This window comes from Lathamus discolor, chromosome Z (genome assembly GCF_037157495.1).
Source record: "Lathamus discolor isolate bLatDis1 chromosome Z, bLatDis1.hap1, whole genome shotgun sequence".
NCBI lineage: Eukaryota > Metazoa > Chordata > Aves > Psittaciformes > Psittacidae > Lathamus > Lathamus discolor.
In genome coordinates, this window is record NC_088909.1 from 304,249 (window position 1) to 321,901 (window position 17,653).

Below are 17,653 nucleotides of genomic sequence, written 5' to 3' on the forward strand. Positions count from 1 at the left end.
AAAGTCAGAACACAGCACTGCACCAGCTACTAAGAAGGAGAAAAATGACTGCTACTGCTGAACCCAGGATATCCAGGATGGGCTGCAGCTAAGCTAACTGATAAATAGAAGGACAGGATTATTATGTCTGCAGTGTTACTGAACGAATTAAGCTGGTGTGAGCATTACCTAATGCGCATGCTTCAAAGACTGCCAGAAGATGAAGATTGTTGGAAGAAGTAAACGACCCCCAAAAGACCACTACCACGTTGTTGTGTGCACGTGAAAATGGGCGTGGAATTATGTAAAGTGGTTCTCGGATGGTTAGTGAATATGTATGAGGGGTAATGAATATTCATATTAAGCAACAATATAACCACAGTCTGTTTGAGCTTCGGCTGAGACACGCTAGCAGGAGCGATCCCCCCTGTCTCCAGACGCCGCAATGAAGAATTCCTGCTTGACGATTTGAACTCTGTTGAGCTCCTGCAGCTTGCCCCGAACCGCTCCCTCCCCAGCCACTGCCGCCTCCAGGAGCGGCCGCCGCCGACAGCAGCGCAAACCCCTGGGCTCCCTCAGCGCCCCCTGCCGCACCGCGGCGGAACTGGGTCAGGTGCCTAAAGTGGGCCGAGGAGGTGGGGCTGCACCACCGAAAGGTGAAGAGGACGGGCGGGCTGGCTCCTCCCGCGTCGCGGCGTGGTGACGTGAGGCGTCCGCGTGTGACGTTACGGCGACTTTCGTCCTGCCTTCGCTCTCGCCGTCGTCGCTTCCAGGCTCGCTCCGGCCCGCGCCCGTCGCCCGCTGTTGTCATGGCGAACGTGGCCGACACGAAGCTCTACGACATCCTGGGAGTGCCGCCTGGGGCCTCCGATAACGAGCTCAAGAAGGTGCGGGGAAGGGGCGGTGGCGGCGCCCGGGCAGAGCGGGCGGCAGCGCTGCGGGAAGGGTGGGTTCGTCGTCGGGCAGGGTCCCACGGGGTAGCTGAGGTGGGAGGCCCCAGTGCCGACCTGGTGAGCGAGGCCGAGGGACTGCCGCGGCCGCGGGGAAAGGGGTCTGAAAGCGACGGCCTGCCCGGCTGAGGCCTGCGGGCGTGAGGGTGCGCCGCCGGGGGAAGGCGCCTGGGGCCGCTGCAGCCAGCCGAGGTAGGCCGCGCCGCGGGGCTGCTGGGTCCTGGCGGACGGCAGGCGCCGGCGGAGCGGGGTAGGCCGCGGGCAACGCCCGGAGGAGAGGACCGGCGGGAGAGGACGCAGCGGGTCCCGCCCGTGCCCCTGGCCCGTCACCGCCGGGGCCCGCTTGTCTTCGGGCGGCGCTCGCAGTGCCCCGTCCCCGCAGTGCCGCGTCCCTTCCCAAGCAGTGAAGGCTGGGCGAATAAATCCTCGTGAGTAGCAGAGCTATTGTCTGTTCCATGTGTAGGCCTCGATTGGTTTTCGTTTTGCTCGTGTATTTGATCCCTCCCTTGCGAAAGCGGCTCGGTAAGGTAAACAAAGGAGCGAGGTGAAAACTTGGAGCCGGGGCATCAGAACAACAATACACAGCGTCCATTCCTTCTGTAGTGTAGAAACGACTTTTTTTCTGTGAGGACTTAATGGCCATTTACCCGTGAGGGAGGAGAATTAACTAGGCAGTTTACTAGCAGTGACCTGCTTCCGGTGATGGGTGGTGCTGATATTAACAACTGTGCGCTACCCGTCATGCATGTGGCAGCCTAATTCGTGCGGGCAATAGCAGTGTTGAAATAGGTGGAAGGCATGCACTGCGAGGATGGTGCTGTATAATAAACACAGTCAAGTAGAAGTTTGGGTTTTTTCCGTCTCCTTGCTGAATTCTCTTGAAGGTATCCGTATCCTGTAAGAATGAAAAACTGACAGCAGTTTTCCACTCTGATAACTTGTATTGTTCAATATTAATTTGCTATAGATTAGCCATACCAAGGAATGTAAGGTTTCTAACTGCCTGCAACGGGAAGAAGTTCATCCATCCTTATATATTTTAATTTATATAACAGTATAGAAAAGTGAAAACAAATAGGTAATAGGTCAGTCAAAAGAGGATGAAAAGTTAGTGAGTTTTAACTTTTATTGAAGTTGTTATATTGTGCCGTTGTAGGCTGTTTCTGATTAATGGTAACTTCCTTTTGGGCATGGTTAGTCTTAAGAATTTCTCTGAATTGGAATGCCATTACCAGCAAAGACATCAGTGCTTGTTTTTCTTAAAGATCAGCATGCAAACTCCTTTTTAACTGATCATATAATGTTATGTAGGTTTTCACTTTAATTTTTAGGATTTGGTGCAGGTTGTTTTTTGTTGTTCAGAATATGTGGGGAAACACGTTTTTATTACAGAATATGTACGTTTGTGGGAGATTATGTTTGTTACTGATGGGCAATTTGTCCTGTAAGACCTATAATTTTTGGGTTTTGTGCTTACCGTGATTTAGAATACTTGGCTTGTAATTGCAAGTTCTGAGGTTTTATTAGTTCCTTATAAGACTTTATTTCTTGAATGCGTGCAGATGTACAGAGTATATCAAGATGATTAATAAAGAGAAGTAACTATGAAGATACAAAAAAGGAATCTTGCTTGTTCCAGTACAAAATGGAAAGTTATGAGCTTTGTAAGGCTTTTTGTCTAAAGCTCTCTTTAATGTTGCAGTTCTAAAGAGATAGTTTAGGTGCTCAGTTCTATAGAAATAGAGCTTTTGAAAAATCCATTCGAAGATCCATTATAAGAACCAGTGTTTCAGTTGTTCACTGTTTCATCAATGTAGCTTTTTTATATGTGTAGTCTAAAAACCAGACCATATACCTTGTAATTTATTAATATCTGTCCACTGATTGTTACTGGGGGGTGTTGAGGTGAAGTGAAGGAAGAGCTGAGGTCTTTGCTGCCATAAACATAAAGTGTAGGAAGAGCCTTTGCCTGTCCTGTTATTTGCTTTGATCCCCTAAAGCATAAGCAAAATGGATGAAGTACTGCTGTGGAGAAAGCAATGGTCCTGAGAGTTAAAGAACTGGTCAAAAAAGAGCATTCTGAAAAATGTCTTCTGGAGACTGAGCTGCAATTCCTCCTACTGCTTTGCAACAACGAAGTTAAATAAAAGCAGTGATCTGTACACTTCTGCACATGTAACTCATATACTTAGTTCAAAGTGAGAATAAATCTTCAGTTATTGATAGGTAAGGAAGAATAAAATGCATGTTGTGAGGATTGACTGATAGGGTTCAGTGAGGAGCTGAGGCAGCCATTTTGTTGTTAGTGTGTTGCTGTGATTGAGGTGAGGTCCAAATGGGTTGAAACTTAACTTGTATTGTAGATTTTGAGTAGCTTCTGTAGTAAGTAATTCTCATGAAAGTCCAATGTGATTCTTCCTATAAGTTAATGAAGATAAGCCGGAAAACTATTGTGTGATGTAGTTGTGTTTAAATGCAAGTGCAACTAATTAATGCACATAACAATGTCAGAATTTTTTATGTATGTCAGCACTTTAATATATGAATGATTTCCAAACGCAAATTTTCTCGCTTTATTAGGATTTTCTTTCTTCATGAAGACACCATTGAGTTGTCAGAAAAGTACTGATTAATCAGTATTTAAACTAATTTTGTACCTCTTTCGACTAGGCATACAGGAAGCTGGCCAAGGAATACCATCCTGATAAGAATCCAAATGCAGGAGACAAAGTAAGGCTTTTTTTTTTTTTTTTTAACTCTTGATTCTTGCTATTATAATAGCATCCAAGGAGCCACATACAGGTGGTGTTACAAGGTGTTGAAAATAACTGTGAGAGGGAATGCAGTCTTGCCTACTTATTCCCAACCTCAAAATCTACTAGCATACCATGTAAAAAAAATGCAGCAGATGACTGAGTCAAATTGGTTGCTGAGGGAAGATTGTCTGTCTTCATCTGCTGAGATGATGTTGGTTGGCATTGGCATCTACATAGGTATTTGGGAAAGATAGTCAGTTTTCCAGCTTTTTCTAACATGGAAGAATGTATGTGTTGAGGTTCTAGAAACTGCTGCAGCATAAAACAAATTAGATGTGTGGGGAGGTTGAATTAGATTTCTTATGCTAATAGTAACTAAAAAATACCTATTAAGTTGACTCAGCTGATTCTCTAACAGAACTGATGTCTAATGGTTGCTTAGAGGTGAGCAGAGATGACTAAAAAGGTACTCATTTGGTCTGAGGACAAGCACATGAATATGCATTTTAGTAGGTGCACAACTGTTAGGCTGAAGTATTGTGTACTTGGGGGTTTTCTTTTCTAGTCGGATTTTTTTTTTTTGTCATTTGTAAGAAAACTGTCTTGTGCTAGGCACAGTAAAAAACAAAGTCAAAAAAGTTTTGCCATAAAATGATGTATCTTATAAGAGGTAACACAGTAAGCCCAAGTTTGACTTTTAAGTCTTGCATATTAGAATGAAGGTAGAAAACTGCTCTGTGTGTACCTTCCTAAATGGGTTTTCATGCTGGGCAAGAAACGGTAGTAAAATGCTCTCTTGAAGTTCTAAACTATCATGCACTGTTTTGACTCTGTTCCTCTTCTAGTTCAAAGAAATAAGTTTTGCCTATGAAGTATTGTCAAATCCAGAGAAACGTGAGTTATATGATAGATATGGAGAACAGGGCCTTCGAGAAGGTAGTGGTGGAAGCAGTGGAATGGACGATATTTTCTCCCATATCTTTGGTGGTGGATTGTTCAATTTCATGGGTGGTCAGAGCAGAAGTCGTAATGGTAGAAGAAGAGGAGAAGATATGATGCATCCACTCAAGTGCGTATCTTGATGCTGCAATTTGTAATTTCAAGCTTTCTTGATCAGTACTTGACTCTGCTAATTATATTGTTTATATGCTTCGTAGTTCAGATAATCTGTGGTCTGCACCTGCTTTTCAGACCTGCATGTCATCTGTAGCTCAGAAGGCAGTCAACTTGAGTAACTTACTTACCCTTACAGAATACCTAATACTTTGCCTGGGTATTACTCTGTATATACATTGTTAGCATTATTTTCTTGGTTTTGCTCCTTAATTATGTTCAGAAATTGTAATCTGAAAAAGTATACATCAATCAAGTATTACTCATTAGCTGGATTCTTAGGAAAGCAGAGGTACTAAGGCTCTGGAAGTACTTAAGTTGACTTGCATTTATAGCATAATACTAGCTGGAACTGAAGTATAACTGCATAATTAATGGAAAAGCATGTGTGGCTGGTTTGGTTTGGGTTTTTTGTTGTTGGGGTGTTTTTTAGAGCCATTCTTGAATATCACGTCTAATTGGGTTTTGTAGATACGTGCTTACAGTCACAATTGGCTTTTTTGCCGGCTGATAAGGTCCTTTCTGAGTTCTTTCTGAGTAAAGCTTTATCTTTTTTGTGATTGGCAAGCCATGCTTGGTAAAGTTTATTAACTTTCACATGCTTGCTTAGTTCAGTAGCTAGTACTGCATGCTCTCTCATTAATTAGCTTTGGTTTTGTTGTCACCTGGCATCAGTGTTTACAAACAACCTTTTCTCAATGCATGGAGTTGAAATTTCTATCCACTAACAAACTGATTTAAGAGAAATACTAAATGGGCTCATAAATGTTCATCAATATATGAATGTTATTGGAGTTTGATAGTGTATTCAAGAGCTTGTATAAAAAAAAAAGAAACATGAACAGATCTAAAGAGTTGAGTGGCTGTAGGGACATGCTAAGCCCTCCCTTCTGAACTGTCTTGTGGAAAGCCCAATGTAATAGTAAGTATTCTGTATGTATTCTTATGTATGCATGCTATAAATATTGTCAGGACTGTCTTAGAAGGGGTGGTTTTCTAACCTGTGTGGTAAAACAAACAAAAAAAAAACCGCAACTGTGACTAATTAACCCAAAATTCCTAGATCAGCTGGTATACTGTTGAGAAGCACAAGCAATCCTGTCTGGTTTCTTCTGAAACTATGTTCAGAATTACATATGTATATTCGTATGTATGCAATAGATTTTAATGACTCCTTGTGAAAGCTGAAATGGTGCTTTAAAATTCTGTTTTAATAGCAGATACAGTCTTTCTGAAGAAAATCTGTTTTTCTTTAAATTTGCCATAGGCAACTATTCTTATTACATGGGGAAAGTAAGTTGTTAAATGATAATGTAGGAGAAATGCTTTATTTTGTAGAGTCTCTTTAGAAGATCTGTATAATGGCAAGACAACTAAACTACAACTTAGCAAGAATGTCCTTTGTAGTGCATGTAACGGGTAAGTTTGTTTATAGTTTTGAGTTCTCTGTTTACTTTGTTTTCATATAGTGTAATGAAGCATCTGTTTCAGATCTCTGTTGGTATTGAACTCACTGGAGCCTGCTTTCAAACCAGAAAATTGTTGAGCTTGAGTGGTACTGTTGATGGAACCGGAACTGGAACTATTCTGGGGCTTTTTCTGGGGGGGAAGCAGGGAGGAAAGAGCCTAAATTATACTTGGCAGTACTATTAGGCATGTTTAACCTACTGATGTAGGGGTTTTTTGGTCCTGTATTTTGGGGCAAGGGGAAGTTACTTTTCATGCAACTGGTGCTTTCTATTCTAGGCAGGGAGGGAAGGCTGGAGCCGTTCAGAAATGTAATGCTTGCCGGGGTAGAGGTGTACGTATCATGATCAGACAGCTGGCTCCTGGAATGGTTCAGCAGATGCAGTCTGTATGTTCTGACTGCAATGGAGAAGGTAGGACAAGCTATTCTGTGTTACTAAATACATTTATGTGGATTCAACCTCCTGGTTAAATCTCAGGAGGAATATATTCAGAGCCATGTTGCTCCCATCTAATCAGTTAGGCCTCAGTCTGATGTCAACACGGAGAAATCATCTTACTTGGAACAACAGCAAGAATTACAGTTTTTAACATACTGAAAAGCAGTCTGGAAGCTTGACCAGTAAGGGTTAAAACCACTTAGATATTAATATTACTTATTGCTATTACTGTTACAGTAAAACTCAGTAAAACACCAGAGTTGTGTTTTGTGACTACTGAAAACATTTCATAAAAGATGTTGTCTTTGACTGTCTTTTTTTCACAGTTTACATAACTAACCTGCATATTTAGTAGTTACAACTGCATCATAATGTATTGCTTTGTTTCACAGAAAGGTGGTTTAAGCTGACAGGTTTAATGTTTTAAGCAGACTGCATCTGCTTCTGGCACTTAAAGCAGTGTTGGATGTGTACTGAAACTGTATGATGCATCTGGCCTAATATTTTGGTTACGCTGTAGAAAGACAATTGCTTACTTGAAAAAATAAAGATGAGGTGGAACAGAATTTAAGCCATTCTGGTAGTCATTCTTCAGTTTGGAAAAAGTAATTGCCTTGCTAGAGATGACAGTGTGAAAAACTGTTCAGTTTTAAGAGTATAAAAGTCAACTTCATTACGTATCAGAAAATGTTAGATCCCTTTCATGGGAAAACTTTAATATTATGCTTTTGCATGAAACTGATTTGACCACAGATCTTGCCCCCATTTTGTATGCAAGCCTCTCTACTTCTATTAACTGCATTTCCATAGTACGTGGTGGTGGTATACTGGAAAATGAGGCTATCAGTGAACAGAACCTGGTAATCCTTTTTTGACCGTTAACAAAACTGGAACTAAGCTGCTTAAATTCATTGAAAGAACTTGGAATTTATTGTGACTTTAAAGGGGGAGGGTAGGTGCTTCGGTTTGGTTTTGGCTTCATCCTTTCTTGTATAGCTGTCATCCTCTAGCATAACAATGAATGGAAAAGTAGGTGTTTAAGAGCTGTAAGTTGAAAGGTAAGGATACTGGAGTTAAATTCAGACTTAAGGAATACTAGAAGTAGTAGGCAAAGTCTTGTTTGGCCTTTTCTCTAAAGCACTCTCACTTTTCTAACTTAGTATATCTTTGTATTTCTTCCCCCTCACCCCATTTGTTTTTTAATTCCCCCTCTCCCAGACAGGGTAAATTGAGCTTGGCTTTCCTCTTGTGAGGAATTCATAAAACATCTGAATCCCTAGTTGTGTTGCATGTTGCATGAATTCCTTGGCCTACTATAAAACAGTTTCTTTTCAGAATCAGATGCAATTATGTGGAAATCTCCAAATGCAAAATTTGTCATTCTTTAGGTGAAGTAATTAATGAAAAAGACCGCTGTAAAAAATGTGAAGGGAAGAAGGTGATCAAAGAGGTAAAAATACTTGAAGTCCATGTAGACAAAGGCATGAAGCATGGGCAAAGAATTACATTCAGTGGAGAAGCAGATCAGGCTCCAGGTGTGGAACCAGGTGATATCGTCCTCTTACTCCAAGAAAAGGAGAATGAGGTAATGCTTTTGAGTTTGTATTTTAAATGCCTTTTATCCTAGTGCTCAATATTAGTGTAGATGGATGTTCCTTTAAAATAATTAATATAATTGCAGCCATGGGAGAGATGGTGAATAGCTTTTAATAGATTTCTAGCTGGTAACATGGTTTTCATGGTGAGCCAGAAAAACTTCGCAAGTCTATAGCCAGAGTGCATGCAGATTCTGGTGTTTCCTCATGCTAATAAAAGAGCTTTCTCAGATCAGCTCAGACTGACTTTGATACAGTGGACATTGTGAAGAGCCATTCAGGATGTTACCTTCAATGTGCTTTGCTTGTGACACTAACAAATGCTAAGCGTTGCTTTGTTTTCAGTGTCTTGTGACATGGCAGGGAGCTCATTTTAAAATCCCCAGATGGTCCTTTCTGTCTCTGCTGTTGTAGTTCTGGAGATACATCACAGAGTGGTGATGTTATTGATTCGCCTAACTGAACAAGGAAACGTGATTATTTTATACTAGTTTGTTAAGGCTTATGCTTACTATATTCCATAGTATGTACACAGCACTTTTGAATTAAGTACTGGAAATAAGCTTTTCCTGTGTTAAAACTCCCTTAGGGCAGAGTTGAGGTGACTGCTGCTGCCTTTTTTTTTTTTCTTCTTCTTCTTTTCTGATCTTTTTGTTTAGAAAGGCCAGGTATAACTATGATGAAATAAGAAATTGTGTTATACTCTGGAAAAAATGTTGAACAGAATGGTGGTGTTGGGAAATCCTGTTGTGACAAAGAATAGCATTGAGTGCATATTTAAAGTCCAGTCATGTATTAAGGATATAATGTTGGTTATCTGAAAATTAGGTATTTTGTAAGCTTTTCAGACCCATGTCAAAGATTGCTAATTTGTCTGTTAGTTTTGCATAGCTCTTTACACATTCCTCTCTTCTCTCTTCTGTAATACGGGTTGAAATATGTCATCTCAGTTGATTTTGACTATGATAAGGGAGAAACCATCTGTAAGCATACAGAACAGTCAAAGGTTCATGATGGCATCAGATTCCAGATGGTAGATGCCACTTCTGTTTTGGTCTTCTACTGAACTACATCTAGTTTTACAATATTAACAGTTCTGAAAAATACCATAACTTGTCATATTAAGTTAGTCTGACTTTTAGTGAAGCTTTCAGTGTTCTTAATTTCCCTTGATGGTGGGAGTCCTGGTTCTGCCAGTGGATAAAGCTTAGATTTACTCTGATTAAGACTCCTGAGTGATATGGCTTATAAGACTGCTTATGACAGCCGTGGACTAATTGATCAAAGCCCTGCTATAGATGAAGCTAGCTGAAGCGGATATGAATGATAACTAGTTAGATGTTGAGAAACAAAGATGTGGATTTTGTACTCCAGTGAAGGGCAAGTAATGCCAAACTGTTTTAATTTTTGTTCATAGATTGCTTGTATGGAAGATCTTGGGGTTAAGAGAGCACTGCTGCTGTACTGGCCTCTTTGTTTGATTTGAACCTCACCTCATACTGTGTAGTATGGCTTGCCTTGTCTTGGATGACAAGGATCAGGCAGAAACTTCCCAAGAATGCTGTGCTGTTTGAATTAACAGAATCAAGTTAACTTTGTACAAAAGCTGTTGCTCTGGCTCTGAATTTTAAGAATAAATAATAATCCTAAATAATGAATCTCATGGGGATATGATTATGGTACTAGAAAATGCATCCCCAGATTTTTGTGTTGTAGGTGTTCCAGCGGGATGGGAATGACTTGCATATGACACACAAGATTGGACTAGTTGAAGCACTGTGTGGATTTCAGTTCACATTTAAGCACCTTGACGGACGTCAGATTGTGGTTAAATATCCTCCTGGAAAAGTAATTGAACCAGGTAAGCTTGACCTGATAAGGACTTCTTTGACCATGCTTTTGTGATTCTTTAAAACTTAATCTCATTCTTTTTGCCCTGTTAACTGAGCCTAGACTAGAGAAATTAAGAAAATTGTATAAAAAAAATTGTTCTGAAGAGCCCTCACTTGCTTACTTCTCTTTGAATTGCAGGTTGTGTTCGTGTAGTCAGAGGTGAAGGAATGCCACAGTATCGCAATCCTTTTGAGAAGGGTGATCTTTACATTAAATTTGATGTTCAGTTTCCCGAAAATAACTGGATTAGCCCAGAAAAGCTTTCAGTAAGTAGTTTTACAGGCATAGATGCTGTGGTCTTATTTGACAGTGTGCGCAAAGCGTGTGTGGGATACCTCACATGCTTGCTTTCAGTGCTTAACTTTAGATGCAAGTATAATTCTTTCACCATAGTTTATGGGCAACACATAACTTGAACATACCCATTGAAATGTTGATTTATGGAAATTGTGTTTTAAGAGCTGTACAGATGCTAGGCAAACGAGGGCAGGAGGAAGAATCTTCCTGCTGCTATGTGATGTTTTCAGAATGCAACTGTATTTACTGATTGCACCTTGTTTTGATGATACATGGAGCTGTGGGTTTTCCTTCAGTGGTGTCTTCCAGTTGATACAAATACTTTTGGTACTTTTAAATAAGTATACCTGTGAGGTTTTATATCGGCTTATAATTTCTAAACCAAACCTACAGTGAGGGGAAGTCTTGAAGGTGTGGGAAACTGGCCGCTTTATTTTAGCAGTTGTACATGCAGTACTGAATACACTTCTTCTTTTGGGGCAGGAACTTGAAGATCTTCTGCCAGCTAGACCAGACTTTCCCAATGTAATTGGTGATGCAGAAGAGGTAGATCTTCAGGAATTTGATACCACTCGTGGTTCAAGTGGTGGCCAGAGACGTGAAGCTTATAATGATAGTTCTGATGAAGAAAGCAGCCATCATGGACCTGGGGTACAGTGTGCCCACCAGTAAATGGTTGTGTAAAAAGCTGCACAAGGATTTTATTTCAAATTTTGCCTGACTTGTTTTCAGCAATCCAGCTGGATTGTATAAGTAATCCAGATGAACCAATGGACATCTGTTGCTGTATGTGTAACTTTTAAATTGGTCTATAGTATCTACAGAGTGTAATTTAAACTAACCACAAGCTTACATTTTCAGTTTGAGTGTGTAGCAGAGTAAAGCACTTGAAAGGAAGACAAGACTCCTTTTCACATGAGTTTTAAGTTTGGCCTCATATCTGTGCTTGATTTTTACCAGTTTTGTGTAGAATTTAAGTTTCATTTTTAAATTCAAACTCTACATTGTAAAGTTTGTGTACAATTTGTCCTGAGGCTTGGTATTTGGCTGCACCTGCATAAGCTGCTACAAGTAGAATAAAGAATTTCATAGCCTGTATCTATTATCTTAGATGCATGGTAAATGGGCTTTGCACATAATGGGTTTAGAGCTGACTGGGAACAATGGAAGAGTCAATTAGAAGTGGTTGTAAGTTTGGTTTTTGGGTTTGTTTTTTTTTTTCTACCATCTTGTGAACGGTTTCTGAAATTAAATAAAAGCGGTGTATAATATATTTCTTTTGCCTTGTAGCTCTTACTTTTCCAGTGGCTGTAACTATCTTGTGTACAGAGACTATGTAGATCATAGACATTTTAGAAACAGAGAGGCTAAAATTTCTGTAAGATGATGTTGCAGTTAGATAACTCTGTGCCACATGTAAAAGTCTGGAACTAAGATACGACTGAATGGGCACAGGAAGGCTGCAACCATTTCCCTTTTATATGGAGAAAACAGATATCTGAAATCAATCAGAAGATAACAAAACCTGTAATTAATCATCTTGTAAATTAAGATGATTAAATCCCAACATAATTGTGACTTTCTGTTAGGCTTTGCATCCCATTCAAAGCCTGATTCAGCCTGACTTCGTAGAGGAATGTTTCTAGTTTTAAAAAATCTTTGCAAAAATGAACATTACACGTGACAACTTGTGGTTTCAATAATGCAGTTCGTGAAGAGGTGAACATTAGTATTGTACTTGACAAAAAACTTTGTTGACCTGAAACATACTAAATGTAGTAGGATTTGTTACTTTTCCAGTAGTTTGCACTTTTGTTTGAACTTAAGACACTTAAGTTCTCCAGTTCAGTTCCTTTTTACATGCTTTTAATTGGTAAAAATAACAAAGCAAAAATACAGCCGTAAATAATTACCATGTAGAGTTAGTTATCTAAACAGTCTGTTACAGTGTTAAGGAACTCTGCACAAATGTTGGTAAGCTGCTTCTCTGAGTTTTCTTTCCCTACTGAAGTGAGGAATTTGGAAGATGCCTCTACTTTTCTTTACAAATATGAAGTGTGACTTGTTTAGTATTACTCAGATAGTTGTTGACTTTTACCAATTAGATTGGAGGGACAAACTCGCTAAGTGTATCCATGTGCTTGGGTAGGCATTGATATTTGAGTATTGCTGAACATCCTTGTTACAGACTCTAAAACAAGAAAGAATAAATTCTGTTTGACCTGTATTTCAGTATTGACCTCTTATGCTGTGGCATTCTCATCTAGTGAATCTCTCTTTGAATTTATTAAAACTTCAGGTTGCTTTTCACAAGATTATTGTCACATACTGCTTCTTCATCCTGATTTATTTCCCAAAGAAGGCATCTTAATCTGTAAAGATTAAATCAGAGAACAGGCATTTTAATTAAGTAGTAGGATTTACCCCCTTGGAAAAACAGAGTATGTGCTCTGAACTTGCCACCTTACTTCAAAAATTCCACTTTTCAAGAATATATGTAATATATATACTGGGCTGCATCAAAAGGAGCGTGACCAGCAGGTCGAAAAAGGTGATCCTGCCCCTTTGCTCTGCTCTTGTGAGACCCTGCTTGGAGTACTGTGTGCAGTTCTCGTGTCCCCAGCATAAGAAGGATATGGAGCTGTTGGAGCAAGTCTATATGAGGGCCACAAGGATGATCAGGGGCTGGAGCACCTCTTGTATGAAGACAGGCTGAGAAAGCTGGGGCTGTTCAGCCTGGAGAAGAGAAGCTGTGCGGAGACCTCAGAGCAGCTTCAGGTACCTGAAGGGAGCCTGTAAGGATGCTGGAAAGGAACTCTTCATTAGGGACTGTAGCAGTAGGACAGCAGGTGATGGGTTTAAACTGAAACAGGGAAAGCTCAGAAAGAAATTCTTTACTGTGATGAGTGTGGTGAGATGCTGGCACAGGCTACCCAGAGAAGTGGTAAATGCTCTGTTTTTGGCAGTGTTCAAGTCCAGGTTTAGCAGAGCTTTGGCAAAATGGTCTAGTGTGAGGCATCCCTGCCCTTGGCAGGGGACCTGGAACTAGATGATCTTAGGGTCCCTTCCAACCCTAACTGTTCTGTGTTTAGTGGTAGCTTTTTGGCTAGCATGCTGAAGTGAAGGGGTATACATTAGTTGTTTTAGTTCTGAGATTACATTAATTTAGGCTCCTCACAGCAGCATCTTTCAGTGACTGGTGACTGTTCTTCAGAGCTTACTGTAGAGATATTCTGCTGTATCAAGAAGGTTTTACTTGTGCAAAGCGTTTGACACAGTCCCACACTGTCCCACACGACACTGCCCCTTGTCTCTAAATTGGAGAGACATCAATTTGATGGATGGACCACTCGGTGGATAAAGAAGTGGCTGGATGGCCGCACACAAATTGTTGTGGTCAATGGCTCAATGTCCGACTGGAGACCAGTAACGAGTGGTGTCCCTCAGGGATCGGTGTCAGGACCGGTCTTGTTTAAATGTGACTTACAGAAAGTCTGATGGGTCCTCTTAGGTGCATTTAATTTACTAAGGTATTCACACTGCAGAGTTACACATGAAATACTGACAGTCATGTGGTTCTTGTTCACGTAAAAGGGGAGAGTATATTCTTCTGAAATTAAAGTTTGCAGAGAAGTTAGAAGTAATCAGTGGAAGAAAGATTACTATTGCTTAAAGAAAACTAAAACATAACACCATGCCACAGACCCCTTCCTGTGCAGCAATTGCTCACCCATCAAAATAAGATGTAATAGGAAAACTGTATTTTGATTATTAACCTATAACCTTCCACTATACCCCTAGGCTGATGCAAATACAAACTTCAAGCAGTCAATGTAAAGGAGATGTAGGACATTTAATTGTATGCTTACCAAATTTCAAAGGACCAAATGGGGTTCTAGAAGCTTACCTAGCTTGATGAAAGTTCAAAAGAATGACTTAAGCTGTTAGAAAAATCCTTGTGCTTCATTACAGTGCGCATCATACGAACCTGCCCAAGTATCAGTACTGTGCTGCTATTTTGATTACTTTGAAAAATTAAATCCATTCATCTTGAAATATCCATTTGCAGTAACCAAAAGCTGATGCCACACTAATGTGATGCTCATCGATTTAATGGAAAATGGGTGTTATTTCAGGTTAACCTACTGAGTTAGTTAAGAGTAACTGTTCATGAATGTACTGTAGATTTCAGGTATAATCTGATTGAGAGGCTTATTCCTGTATTTTCTGGTTATCAAGTGAGAGCAGACTTTTAATCTATGCTTAATAGTGGTTTTAACCTTATGTTCTTTACCAGTTTTGCTTTCCATGCCTCAGGAAGCTTTCTTTTTCACCCCCTTCTTTGAAACTTGTGATCTCTGTTTCCTTATGTGGACCAAGGGTGGAAGCAGAAAAGAAAAAAACAAATCTAGATTTAATTCTGAAACTAATAGAATCATAGAATAGTTACGGTTGGAAAGGACCTTAAGATCATCTAGTTCCAACCCCCCCTGCCATGGGCAGGGACACCTCACAAAAAACAAAGTCAACCAAGGATCAGTCCAACCTGGCCTTGAACACCACCAGGGATGGAGCATTCAAAACTTCCGTCGGCAACCCATTCCAGTGCCTCACCATCCTTACAGTAAAAAACTTCTTCCTTATATCCAATCTAAACTTCCCCTGTTTACGTTTTAACCCGTTACCCTTAAGAGTAACGTTACCCTTAGGGACTACAGTCCCTAATGAAGAGTTCCTCCCCAGCACCCCTATAGGCCACCTTCAGGTACTGGAAGGCTGCTATGAGGTCTCCACGCAGCCTTCTCTTCTCCAGGCTGAACAGCCCCAACTTTCTCAGCCTACCTTCCTACAGGAGGTGCTCCAGTACTCTGATCATCCTTGTAGCCTCCTCTGGACTTGTTCCAACAGTTCCATGTCCTTTTTATGTTGAGAACACCAGAACTGTGCACAATACTCCAGGTGAGGTCTCACGAGAGCAAAGTGGAGGGGCAGGATCACCTCCTTCGACCTGCTCCTCACGCTCCTTTGGATGCAGCCCAGGATACGGTTGGCTTTCTGGGCTGCGAGTGCACACTGAAGCTGGCTCATGTTCAGTTTCTCATCGACCAACAGCAAGTCGTTCTCCACAGGGCTACTCTGAATCTCTTCTCTGCCCAACCTGTAGCTGTGCCTGGAATTGCTCTGACCCAGGTGTAGGACCTTGCATTTGGCATGGTTGAACTTCATCATGTTGGCATCAGCCCACCTTACAAGCGTGTCAAGGTCCCTCTGGATGGCATCCCTTCCCTCCAGCGTATCAACCGAACCATACAGCTTGGTGTCATTGGAAAACTTGCTGAGGGCGCACTCAATCCCACTGTCCATGTCAGCGATGAAGATGTTAAACAAGACCGGTCCCAACGCTGTTCCCTGAGGGACACCACTCGTTACTGGTCTCCAGCCGGACATGGAGCCATTGATCACAACTCTTTGTGTGCGGCCATCCAGCCACTTCTTTATCCACCAAGTGGTCCATCCATCAAATCGATATTTCTCCAATTTAGAGAGAAGGATGTTGTGTGGGACAGTGTCGAATGCTTTGCACAAGTCCAGGTAGATGACATCAGCTCTCTACCCCTGTCCATCAGTTCCGTAGCCCCATCAGAGAAGGACACCAAATTGTTCGGGCAGGATATCCCCTTAGTGAACCATACTGGCTGTCACCAAGCACCTTGTTTTTCATGTGCCTTAGCATGCTGTCGAGGAGAATGTGCTCCAAGATTTTGCCAGGCACAGAGGTGAGACTGGTCCGTAATTCCCTGGGTCTTCCATTTTCCCCTTCTTGAAAATGGGGGTTATATTTCCCTCTTTGCAGTCATTGGGAATTTCACCTGGCTGTCATGACTTTTGAAATATGCTGGCCAGTGGCTTAGGAACTTCATTCGCCAGCTCCTTCAGGACCCGCGGATGGATTTCATCAGGTCCTATGGACTTGTGCACGTTCAGATTTTTAAGATGGTCTCGAACCAGATCCTCTCCTGCAGTGGGCCTAAGGTCTTCATTCTCACATTCTTTGTGTCTGCCTTCCAAGACTTGGGTGGTGTGGTCAGAGCATTTGCCGGTGAAGTCTGAGGCAAAGAAGTCATTGGGAACTTCAGCATTCTCCAAATCCAGGGTAGCCAGTTCTCCTGATAGCTTCCAGAGAGGGCCCATGTTGTCCCTAGTTTATCCTTTATTTGCAATGTACCTATGGAATCCCTTCCTGTTATCTTTCACATCCCCGGCCAATTTTAATTCTAACTGGGCCTTAGCTTTCCTAACCTGGTCCCTAGCTTCCTGGACAACATCCCTGTACTCTTCCCAGGCCGCCTGTCTTTGCTTCCACCTTTTATAAGCCTCTTTTTTTTCTTTTAATTTTCCCCACCAGCTCCTTATCCATCCAAGGAGGTCTCCTGGCCCTCCTGCTGCACTTCCTTCTAGCTGGGATGCAACGCTTCTGAGCTCGGAGCAGGTGATCCTTGAATATCAACCAACAGTCTTGGGCCGCCCTGCCCTCCAGGGCTATATCCCATGGAACCTTACTAAGCAGGTTCCTGAAGAGGCCAAAGACTGCTCTCTTGAAGTCCAGGGCAGTGAGCTTGCTACATGCTCTTCTCACTGTCCTGAGGATCTCGAATTTGACCATCTCATGATCACTGCAAACAAGGCTGTCCTGGAGCGTCATATTTACAACCAGCCCTTCCCTGTTGGTGAGCACGCACTCAAGCATGGCACTGTCCTGGGTTCAGCAGTAGCAGTCATTTTTCTCCTTCTTAGTAGCTGGTGCAGTGCTGTGTTTTTTGACTTTCAGCCTGGGAACAGCGCTGATAACACCGATGGTTTTAGTTGTTGCTAAGTAATGTTTCCTCTGACGAACGACTTTCTGAGTCTCATGCTCTGCCATGGAGGAGTGGAAGCCAGGAGGAAGGAGAGACAGGACACCTGACACAAACTACCCAAAGAGGTATTCCATACTACAGCACGACTGTCCTGGAGTTAACAGTAGCAGTCATTTTTTCTCTTAGTAGCTGGTGCAGCACTGTGCTGTTGACTTTCAGCCTGGGAACAGCGCTGATAACACCAATGTTTTTAGTTACTGCTCAAATGTTTGATCTGGCTAAGGACGTTGTGAGTCTCATGCTCTG

General features: G+C 41.6%; 1 protein-coding gene across 1 annotated transcript; it reads left to right on the forward strand.

Moving 5' to 3' along the window:
* The first annotated feature begins 668 nt into the window (after positions 1–668).
* Positions 669–11,763, forward strand: DNAJA2 (DnaJ heat shock protein family (Hsp40) member A2). Its single transcript, XM_065662286.1, has 9 exons — positions 669–866; positions 3,600–3,659; positions 4,531–4,754; positions 6,137–6,217; positions 6,545–6,678; positions 8,094–8,290; positions 10,017–10,161; positions 10,332–10,459; positions 10,974–11,763. The coding sequence occupies exons 1-9, from the start codon at positions 789–791 to the stop codon at positions 11,160–11,162; spliced, it is 1,236 nt and encodes a 411-aa protein (XP_065518358.1). The 5' UTR covers positions 669–788; the 3' UTR covers positions 11,163–11,763.
* The last annotated feature ends 5,890 nt before the right edge of the window (positions 11,764–17,653 follow it).